We start from the raw sequence: 11,841 nt of genomic DNA, 5'->3' as shown, positions 1-11,841 counted from the left end.
GGTTACTGGCACGCTGGTCTCACATTACAGCTGTTTAGCAGGGGGGAGGGAGGGGGAAAGGTGAAATCGGAAATCGCACACAGGCACATGCAGGCAGAGGAAACTGCAGCTGAGAGCACTGTATGTGTAATTGAAGTAATAAGAAATTCTTCCTATTTCCTGACACCCATCACTACAGCATTCTGTGTACAAGCCCTGTTGTCTTCCTACGTAATCCACCTGACATATCAAATCTCTACAGTTGAAGCGCAGAATTGCGCCGCTGTGTGTTTCGCTCACATGGGCCGGTTTCACTTCCGGTCATCGGTTCCCTTAGGAACACAGAGTGAAACACACCGGTGAATAGACTTGAGATTTGCACTGACCCCTACCCCCACCAGTACCAAACACAAGTTGGTGATAGCATACTATCTACTTTGCAGGACTTATACACTTATACTCCCCAGGGGAGCCTCCTGCTCTCCCCCAAACAAGAGAAGCCAGGGGAGCCTCCTGCTCTCCCCCAAACAAGAGAAGCCAGGGGAGCCTCCTGCTCTCCCCCAAACAAGAGAAGCCAGGGGAGCCTCCTGCTCTCCCCCCCAAACAAGAGAAGCACAGCAAGCAGAGGTAGTGCAGAGCTGCTGGACCTACACCCTTCTTCTGTGAGCAGGCAGTGGTGACTGGATAGAGCCTCCTCCTCCGTGCTGCCCTCCTTGCTGTGCATGCAGCAGTATCTGACTTCTGATTGGTGGAGCTGCGCACAACAGCCCCCGCTGACCTCTCATCCACCAATCAGAACCGTTTTCTTTTTCTCCCTTGCTCTCTCTGCAACTCCATCTGCTGTGCCCTTCCGCCACCAGGAAAATGTCAGATTTACCCAGGAGTCTGACAAAAGACTGACAAAAGACTGATGGTGAAGTTTAAAAAAAAAAAAAAGTTTTTTTTTTCTTTTTCATTAGGTTTTTATCACAAAAAAACACCGGAGAGGTTAAAAATAGTGTTGTTTTACTCTCATGATTTATCATGGTACACATTAATCTGGGAATTATTTATTGTAAAGACCAGATGTGGGCAAAGTGCCGCCGGAGGGTCTCATGCACCCCCCTTTGGCTTTTCAGCTGTGGCCCATGGACTGGGACGGCCAAAGGACGCTAAGCAGTGACGTCCTGTACCATATGTCCCGCACCACACGTGCCACACTACATGTCCCGCACCACATATCCAGCACTACATTTCCGCAACACGCGTCGCGCACCACACTTCCGCACCACATTTCCTGTACATTTCCTGCACCACACTTCCCGTACTACATGTCTCGCTCTACACGTTCCGCCACCATACGTCCCGCACCACACGTTCCGCACCACACGCCCACCACCACACGTCCCGCACCACACATCCAGCACCACATGTCCCGCACAACACGCCCCGCACCCCACGTCCCGCACCACACATCCCGCCACCACACGTCCTGCCACATTTCCCACACCACACGTACCGCACCACAAGTCCCACCACCACACGTCCCGCCACCACACGTCCCGTACCACACGTCTCGCCACCACACGTCTCGCCATCACGTGTTCCGCACTGCACGTCCCGCCACATGTCCTGCACCACACATCGCACACCACACATCCCGCCACCACACGTCCCGCCACCACACGTCCCACACCACACGTACCGCACCACACGTCCCGCCACCATACGTCCCGCACCACACGTTCCGCACCACACACCCACCACCACACGTCCCACACCACACGTCCAGCACCACATGTCCCGCACAACACGCCCTGCACCACACATCCCGCCACCACACGTCCTGCCACCACACGTCCCACACATGTACCGCACCACAAGTCCCACCACCACATGTCCCGCCACCACACGTCCCGTACCACACGTCTCGCCACCACACGTCTCGCCATCACGTGTTCCGCACTGCACGTCCCGCCACCACATGTCCTGCACCACACATCGCACACCACTCATCCCGCACCACACATCCCGCCACCACACGTCCCGCCACCACACGTACCGCACCACACGTCCCGCCACCATACGTCCCGCACCACACGTTCCGCACCACACACCCACCACCACACGTCCCACACCACACGTCCAGCACCACATGTCCCGCACAACACGGCCTGCACCCCACGTCCCGCACCACACATCCCGCCACCACACGTCCCACACCACATGTACCGCACCACAAGTCCCACCACCACACGTCCCGCCACCACACGTCCCGTACCACACGTCTCGCCATCACGTATTCCGCACTGCACGTCCCGCCACCACATGTCCTGCACCACACATCGCACACCACTCATCCCGCACCACACATCCCGCCACCACACGTCCCGCCACCACACGTCCCACACCACATGTACTGCACCACACGTCCCGCCACCATACGTCCCGCACCACACGTTCCGCACCACACACCCACCACCACACGTCCCACACCACACGTCCAGCACATGTCCTGCACAACACGCCCTGCACCCCACGTCCCGCACCACACATCCCGCCACCACACGTCCTGCCACCACACGCCCCACACCACATGTACCGCACCACAAGTCCCACCACCACACGTCCCGCCACCACACGTCTCGCCATCACGTGTTCCGCACTGCACGTCCCGCCACCACATGTCCTGCACCACACATCGCACACCACTCATCCCGCACCACACATCCCGCCACCACACGTCCCGCCACCACACGTCCCACACCACACGTACCGCACCACACGTCCCGCCACCATACGTCCCGCCACCATACGTCCCGCACCACATGTTCCGCACCACACACCCACCACCACACGTCCCACACCACACGTCCAGCACCACATATCCCGCCACCACACGTCCTGCCACCACACGTCCCACACCACACGTACCGCACCACAAGTCCCACCACCACACGTCCCGCCACCACACGTCCCGTACCACACGTCTCGCCACCACACGTCCCGTACCACACGTCTCGCCACCACACGTCTCGCCATCACGTGTTCCGCACTGCACGTCCCGCCACCACGTCCTGCACCACACATCGCACACCACTCATCCCGCACCACACGTGCCGCACCACACTTCCCGTACATGTCCCGATCTACATGTCCCGCCACCATACGTCCTGCACTACACTTCCCGCACTACACATCCCTCACCACACGTCTCGCACCACACATCTCACACCACACATTCCGCACCACACGTCCCGTACTATATGTCCCGCCACCATACATCCCGCACTACACATTCCTCACCACACGTACCACCACATATCCACACCACACGTCTCGTACTACACGTCCGGCACCACACGTCTCACCACCACATGTCTTGTCACCACACGTCCCACACTACACTTCCCACACTACACGTCCTGCCACCACACGACCCACACCACATGTCCCGCACCACACATCTTGCCACCACACGACATGTCCCACCACCAAACGTCCTGCATCACACATCCCACATTACATGTACCGCAGGCATCACGCAACACACACATCTTGCACTACGCTTCCCGCACCACATGTTGCACACCACAAGAGGAAAAAGGGAAACAGTTTACCCCATAGATAACCCTGCCTGACCGCGGAGGTTGGCACCCTATAAGAATACGCAACAATGGCGCCCCAGCTGACAAGGTCACTGGAAAAGCACTGGAGGGGAGGTATGTTGCACTAATGGTGTAAGCTTCAGTGATATCAACCTAGGAAAATGCTCCAGCACACTAAGTGCTGAAAGGGGTTAATCAGCCATGTTTAGTGCTATGTTGATTGAACGGCTGTAGAGTGAGAGGAGTTTTTTCTTTCGGGGTTTGTTTTTGCACAGGTTTATGCAGTCCTTTTAATAAACCAGTGAAAGATTTAAAGAGACAGTGTTCCTGTATCTACCTCTGAGTGCAGATCTATCACAAGGGGTTATCCGGCCTTGGGGTACAAGTCTGCAGTCACTCTATGTTACTGCAGACTTGTTAATCCTCGCAGAGTGCAGGTAGTCCGGTGTCAGGAACGGGCAACCATGTGACCGCAAGTAAGCGATTTACATACTCCCGGCCACATTCTGACTAGACGTGTCTGGTCTCATTCAATACATCGAGGGAGGCCGGACACGTCTAGTCGGAATGTGGCCAGGAGCATAGCATAGCACATACTTGCAATAAAATGACTGCCTGCTCCCGGGGGGCGGCAGTGGAGAATTCTAACAGCGCACAGTGTGCGCGATGTGAGGATTCACAAGTCTGCAGTCACATAGAGTAGCCTAAGGCAGGACAACCCCTTTAAGGGGCACTGGCAATTCATTCCTTATCATTAGATCTGGCTGTTATGGAGTCACTTTACTATTATGGGGTCAGTCCACCCTGGCTGGCATTATGGGGGCACTGGTAAAGAACCCCTCAGCCAGGGGCATAACTGTGGTGGGTGCAGGGGTTGCTGTCGCACCCGGACCCTGGAGCCAAGGGGGCCCAAAAGGTCGCTTTGGCCCAGCCGATGGGTATTTGGTTATTTTGCCCACCAGTTTGAGGCTGCACTACTGACCCCAGCAGTCCTGGCTACAGAGGCTGTTAGACCCTATTATGAGGGCACCGTTTGCCTTCTGCAGCCTCTATTAACAGTGGTTGTAGCTGGCTGCAGAATGAGTAAACTGAGAGACCACCAGTGAGCTCATGCTGAAGGTCCAATAGGAAAGTCTGTAGCCCCTTTCTCATGCTGAGTTGCTCATCTGATTTATGACTTCTTCAAAGTAAAACACGAGGAGAACAAAGAGCCTGAGAAAAGCAAAGGGTGCAACCGCCCGCCGTGTAGTTATTACTGTGGAATCTGCGTGCGTGCTTTGGATTTTGCGCATGCGCGCTCACCGACACACGCCTTTCCACCAAGGTGCCAGTATGTGGGCGGGGTTGGCCGTGTTGGCTGAACGCGCATGCGCAGTGGGGGGGCGCTGTTTGTTATTGTGGGCGGGTTGCGGGCTGTGTGTGGATGTGAGCGGCCCGGAGGGTTGTGGTGGCCGGAAATCCGTGATAAAGAAGAGCTCGGAGAGGGGGCGCCCGGACTGACCAGAGGCCGCCGCTGTGCGGACCGGCGGGCGGGGAGCAGCTGTCAGCAGGCGGCGCTGCGCCGTGTGACGTGAGCGGAGAGCGGGCCGCAGGCCTCAGCTATGGCTCCCGGGAGACAGTGAGGAGACGCAGACAGGTAGATGCTGGTGTCAGGGGAGGAGTGACGGCCTGTACTGCGGTGCTGGGGGATCAGGGGCAGTGCCAGTCCTGTGCCAGCCTGCTGCTGCTGTGTGCCATCTGCCCTGTGAGCACTGGCTGCCCCCGGAGAGGCCCTGACTGACACATGGAGGGGCCCTGTGCTGAGGGCAAGTGAAGGAGAGCCCTGGGCTCTGTGGGCGAGCGACTGAGGGGTGCTGGCTCTGTGGGCGAGCGACTGAGGGGTGCTGGCTCCGTGGGTGAGCGACTGAGGGGTGCTGGCCATGTGGGCGAGCGACTGAGGGGTGCTGGCTGTGTGGGCGAGCGACTGAGGGGTGCTGGCGCTGTGGGCGAGCGACTGAGGGGTGCTGGCCATGTGGGCGAGCGACTGAGGGGTGCTGGCCGTGTGGGCGAGCGACTGAGGGGTGCTGGCGCTGTGGGCGAGCGACTGAGGGGTGCTGGCGCTGTGGGCGAGCGACTGAGGGGTGCCGGCTGTGTGGGCGAGCGACTGAGGGGTGCCGGCTGTGTGGGCGAGCGACTGAGGGGTGCCGGCTCTGTGGGCGAGCGACTGAGGGGTGCTGGCGCTGTGGGCGAGCGACTGAGGGGTGCTGGCGCTGTGGGCGAGCGACTGAGGAGTGCTGGCTCTGTGGGCGAGCGACTGAGGGGTGCTGGCTCTGTGGGCGAGCGACTGAGGGGTGCTGGCTCTGTGGGCGAGCGACTGAGGGGTGCTGGCCATGTGGGCGAGCGACTGAGGGGTGCTGGCCGTGTGGGCGAGCGACTGAGGGGTGCTGGCGCTGTGGGCGAGCGACTGAGGGGTGCTGGCGCTGTGGGCGAGCGACTGAGGGGTGCCGGCTGTGTGGGCGAGCGACTGAGGGGTGCCGGCTGTGTGGGCGAGCGACTGAGGGGTGCCGGCTCTGTGGGCGAGCGACTGAGGGGTGCTGGCGCTGTGGGCGAGCGACTGAGGGGTGCTGGCGCTGTGGGCGAGCGACTGAGGAGTGCTGGCTCTGTGGGCGAGCGACTGAGGGGTGCTGGCTCTGTGGGCGAGCGACTGAGGGGTGCTGGCTGTGTGGGCGAGCGACTGAGGGGTGCTGGCCGTGTGGGCGAGCGACTGAGGGGTGCTGGCCATGTGGGCGAGCGACTGAGGGGTGCCGGCTCTGTGGGCGAGCGACTGAGGGGTGCTGGCGCTGTGGGCGAGCGACTGAGGGGTGCTGGCGCTGTGGGCGAGCGACTGAGGGGTGCCGGCTGTGTGGGCGAGCGACTGAGGGGTGCCGGCTGTGTGGGCGAGCGACTGAGGGGTGCCGGCTGTGTGGGCGAGCGACTGAGGGGTGCTGGCGCTGTGGGCGAGCGACTGAGGGGTGCTGGCGCTGTGGGCGAGCGACTGAGGAGTGCTGGCTCTGTGGGCGAGCGACTGAGGGGTGCTGGCTCTGTGGGCGAGCGACTGAGGGGTGCTGGCTGTGTGGGCGAGCGACTGAGGGGTGCTGGCCGTGTGGGCGAGCGACTGAGGGGTGCTGGCCATGTGGGCGAGCGACTGAGGGGTGCCGGCTCTGTGGGCGAGCGACTGAGGGGTGCTGGCGCTGTGGGCGAGCGACTGAGGGGTGCTGGCGCTGTGGGCGAGCGACTGAGGGGTGCTGGCTCTGTGGGCGAGCGACTGAGGGGTGCTGGCTCTGTGGGCGAGCGACTGAGGGGTGCTGGCGCTGTGGGCGAGCGACTGAGGGGTGCTGGCGCTGTGGGCGAGCGACTGAGGGGTGCTGGCGCTGTGGGCGAGCGACTGAGGGGTGCTGGCTCTGTGGGCGAGCGACTGAGGGGTGCTGGCTCTGTGGGCGAGCGACTGAGGGGTGCTGGCCATGTGGGCGAGCGACTGAGGGGTGCCGGCTCTGTGGGCGAGCGACTGAGGGGTGCCGGCTCTGTGGGCGAGCGACTGAGGGGTGCCGGCTCTGTGGGTGAGCGACTGAGGGGTGCCGGCTCTGTGGGTGAGCGACTGAGGGGTGCCGGCTCTGTGGGTGAGCGACTGAGGGGTGCCGGCTCTGTGGGCGAGCGACTGAGGGGTGCCGGCTCTGTGGGCGAGCGACGCAGGGTTACTGATGCCGTGGGCGAGTGACGGAGGGGTGCTGACGACGCAGGGGTGCGGGCGCCGTGGGCGTTCAAAGGAGGCGCTGTGGGCAAGCGATGGAGGGGGGAGTGTGCACCATGGGGGAGCAATGCAGGGATGCGAGCAATGGCGGGGTGTGAGCGACGCAGGGGTGCGGGTGCCACATGTGATCAATAGAGGAGCTGTGGGTGAGCATCAACGGGGTAGGGTTGTGGGCGAGCGACATGGGGGTGCTGTGGGCGATCAAAGGAGGTGCTATGGGTGAGTGTGCATCATGCTGGCGACACGGGTGCGGGCGACATGGGAGAGTGACGCAGGCCCCGTAGGCGAGCAACTGAGGGGGCAAGCGACACGGGTGAGGGCGCCGTGGGTAACCAACGGAAGCATTGCGGGCGAGTGATGGAGGGTTGTGGGCGATCAAAGAAGGCGCTGTGGGCAAGCGACGGTGTGAGCGATCAATGTAGGCGCAGTGGGCAAGCGATGGCAAGGAGCAGGCGCCGTGGGTGAGCAATGGAGGGATGTGGGTACTGTGGGCGATCAAATGAGGTGCTGTGGGTGGGCGACGCAGGGGTGCAGGCTCCGTGGGCGATCAACGGAGGTGCTGTGGGCAGGCGTTGTAGGGGGGCAAACGACGCAGGGGTGAGGCCTACGTGGGTGAGCGATGGAGGGTTGTGGTCGCCGTGGGTGAGGGGAGCTGGTGACAGAGGGGCCAGGGGGGCTGGAGGGGCCAGGGGGGCCGGAGGCGCCGTGCACAAGTAATGGATGGTCCCACGTGATGTGGGGGGACAGGAGAGTGGTGTGGGGTGAGTCTGGGAAGCCAAGGCAGGACCTTGGTTCATCAGTCTTAGGGTGGTTTACACACATGGGGTGGGAGTCTTCTCTTTGCACGTGTGAGTAGCTAGGGGGCTGATGTTGAGGGTTCCAGAAGACAACGAGGGACAACCAATAATGCAGCAACAAGTGTGGAATATGAAAGAAAGACCCACTAATCCAAATATTGGTGCAACTGGTCTGAGCATCCATCCTGCTGCCTTTGTACATACTGTAGGATGAGTGTGGATACTTTGCACCAATGTCCTTAGTGGTGTCGGCGGGGCTGTGTCTCGTGACCTCGACGGTGCCGGTTTGGGCTGTGTGCCGTGGCCTCGGCGGTGCAGGTTATGACTTGGTTCCCCGATGTCCCGGCCCGCACTGTCAGTGATGCCTATAACTGTTTGTTTTACTGCTCGGGGTTTTCCTTTGTTGCTTTAATCTTCCTGCCCTTTTAATGTTGGATTAGGTAAACGTCTCTATTATATAATCGCTGAGTTGGCAGCTTGCGCTCAGTTTCAATCGTCACTTTGGCCATTATCATGTTGGACGAGATTTTTATTTTCAGCTGTTGGATGTAGCTTTCTTGCCTGACTCCCTGTCCATGTACTCTCTAATATTTTACCAGAGTAAAAGGGGATAAGTGGCTGCCAGGTGCCTCTGCCTATCTGAGTGGGTAACACAAACATAGAACTAATGTACTGTATGGCCCAATTCGGCACTGCTATATCTGCACTTTGCATGGGAGCGGTCAGACAGCGGCCTCCTTATCTCGCTGACATACAGGAGCAGTGGATGCTTCCTTGAACTTTCCTCTGTGATGAGTCTGGGAGTTATCGCATGGAGGCATTGTACCAGACCGGAACGACGTCACGTTTTCTCATCAGGTTATTGCCCTTTGGAGCTCCGTCACCTTCGCGGTGCTACTTGCACTGAGGTTTCTTCGTTCCCAGTATTCCACAGATCTGACCCCCTCCATAAAATGATACCTTTTACCTTTGAGAATGCCCCTTTAATCTGTAAAAAACAAACACTTAAAGTCATTTTTTTTATTTTAAAGAATCGTCCCGTTATTCCTGGGTTTTTTCAGGTTATAACAGGATCACCAACACCCCGACGCGCACTGCTAATTCTCTGGATGTTTGTGGCGCTGCTAAACATAGTAGTTCACAGGTTTCTCCCCGCTATATATAGAGACGTGTAATCCTCCTCCGGTCTGTTTATGTGATAATTAACACTTCCAATCTTTGTGCTTTTTTTTTTTTTTGCAGCTTGCCTTTAATTCTCTCCAAAGGGAACCAGCATGGGCGCAAAAGAGAAACTAGAGGCCATGTTGAATGTGGCCCTGCGCGTGCCGAGCATCATGCTGCTAGACGTCTTGTACCGCTGGGACGTCAGCTCCTTCTTCCAGCAGATCCAAAGAAGTAACCTCAGCAACAACCCTCTCTTCCAGTACAAGTACCTGGCGCTCAACCTGCATTATGTCGGTACGTTGAGTCCGGGATTGTCTTTCTGCTTCATGTGTTTAGCTCTTTCACATATCCACGGAGGGAACATCCGGTGTATATATATCGATATGGTCGGCCTTTGCACGTTACTTGCTGGTCGTTTCGCTCAAGTGAACGGGACTGAGTTGTGGTACCGCCATGGCCACGTGTGAGGTGGTACCGCCATGGCCACGTGTGAGGTGGTACCGCCATGGCCACGTGTGAGGCGGTACCTGATGCTGTAGCATATACTACATACTGCTGATTAGTGGAGGTCCCACAGATCACACTTTGGTCCCTAAATGCCACATTAAACTGAATGATGAGTTGCCGTAAGATTGTTCATTCCTCATCAATGGTCAAAATGTAAATAATTAACCAGTTGTCTTTCGTGCTGCCTAATATTACACATTGTTGGAAGCACATCTCTCCCTGTAAGCGGGGCATGTGCTGCTGACGTTATGCAAGCTGCATGTGGACCAAGCAACCAATGGTGGTGATAAAACCTACCGATTGTCCCAGATTATAAAGTATAATAGATGTTACTCAGCACTGACGTGTAACGCCGGGGAATGCAGTCACTGAGGTGTTCGGCTCTGCCATTTAAGTCGGGTATGTATAGGTGTGGTCTGCAAATATGTGACTGCATCATGGGCATAATTGCAGAACTTAATGAGGCCTAAGAGGTATCGGCTCTCCTTGTGGAGAGTAACATGCTTGGCATACCAGTGTAAGGAGACTTATAGGCCATGCAATGCCCTGCTATGAAATTATATGCAAATTGCCTCTTCAGTGAGGGGAAGGACTAGAACTCTAGCGCCACCTATCGGAAGTAGCAATCTTAAAAGTCAATATTGACCCTTTCATCGAACCTTACCACATGACTTGGGATAAAAGGCGAGCCAGATTTGCAGACACGTGTTTTGGACTTTTAGCTCCTCATCAGTGCAATGCAAGAGGTCTAATTTGGCAAGCCATATACAAAGGCTCCTTAAAGGGTCAATATTGCTGTGTAGTATTGCTACTTCCAGTAGGTGGCGCTGGTGGTCTTCCTTTCTGAAGGGGACATTTTCAGAACTTAATGACAAATATTCCAGAGATGAGGAGCCCCTAGACACGTGCATGCTTGGGCCGGACTCCATAGTGCTGATCCCAATGGATCTCTAGCTGTCACACTACAACTTCCAGCATGCCCTGGGGCCTGTAGTTTTGCAATGGATTGCTGATTCATTACATACGGGCTCTGTAGCTGTTCATTACTGTAGAACCTCATAATGTGCATTGCAGCTGCTGCAGAACATCATGAAAAATAATATGGTAAAGAATATTCGGATTCTCCCTGTACTTTCGGGTGTTGATGTGATCATAGCTGCATTGCAGCCGTCAGTCCAGGAACTTAAAAAAAAAAAAGAGGAAAAGCTGAAGTCAGGATGTGACCAAACCACCGGCGCCTTCGACACTTCAGAGTGTGTTTGCAGAACTGCTCGTTCCCACTCCTCAGACTTCATCACCTGCCAAGAAAGTTTCCAGGCTGTCAATTGACTTGGAAAAATGAAGTAGTTCTGTATGTACGTCTCAGCCGAAGATATATATGTGTGTGCAGATTTTCGAAGAAGAGCCGGGTGCTAACAGAGTGTCTTCGGCTTGCTCGAAAAATATGACATACTTTTCGAGCACGCTGAAGACCCTCGGTTAGCACCCGAGCATGCTCAGATAACACCTTATCCCAGCACGTCCGCTCCTCAATGTTAGTAATGTATGATACGAGCCTTTCCTCTGTATGGCTTTACGTTGGGCTATATATGGTACAGATCTGATAAAATCTTATCATGTTCCTTAAAATAGAAAGCTGTAAATTTTACGACGTGTCTCTTCCACCTTCGCGCGGTCATCTCGCTCTGATCTACGGGTCAGCATCTTTCCTGCCTCCGTTGCACGATCTGCTGACAGGACACCCATCATATCGATCGTTTATCTCTCCGCACCTCATGATTATTCCGGTCACATCGTTCTTACAGATTTGTTCTTTTTTTTTTGTTTGTTTTATCTCTCTGCAGGTTACATCCTGAGCGTCGTCCTATTGACTTTACCTCGACAACACCTCGCTAAGCTGTACCTCTACGTCGTCACTGCTTTACTTTTGTATACTGGACACCAGATTTCTAGGTGAGGTACCCTGCAAAATAAGTACACCCTAGACAAAACTCTGAGACATGCAAGTTAGTGGAAAACATCAAGCTGCACTCGGATGACA

At 56.7% G+C, this 11,841-nt stretch overlaps 1 protein-coding gene across 1 annotated transcript in view; it reads left to right on the top strand.

Annotated features, from left to right (window-relative positions):
* Positions 1–4,949: 4,949 nt before the first annotated feature.
* RNF145 (ring finger protein 145) overlaps positions 4,950–11,841 on the top strand; it is a 38,561-nt gene continuing 31,669 nt past the window's right edge. Inside the window, exons 1-3 of the mRNA XM_077266434.1 lie at positions 4,950–5,202; positions 9,372–9,587; positions 11,645–11,753. Coding sequence (XP_077122549.1) covers positions 9,404–9,587; positions 11,645–11,753 — 293 coding nt within the window. The 5' untranslated portion in view covers positions 4,950–5,202; positions 9,372–9,403. The remainder of the gene's footprint in view (positions 5,203–9,371; positions 9,588–11,644; positions 11,754–11,841) is intronic.

The sequence above is a fragment of the Ranitomeya variabilis genome, chromosome 5 (genome assembly GCF_051348905.1).
Source record: "Ranitomeya variabilis isolate aRanVar5 chromosome 5, aRanVar5.hap1, whole genome shotgun sequence".
NCBI lineage: Eukaryota > Metazoa > Chordata > Amphibia > Anura > Dendrobatidae > Ranitomeya > Ranitomeya variabilis.
Note: the sequence above shows the minus strand (reverse complement) of the source record. Positions and strands in the feature narration are given on the sequence as shown.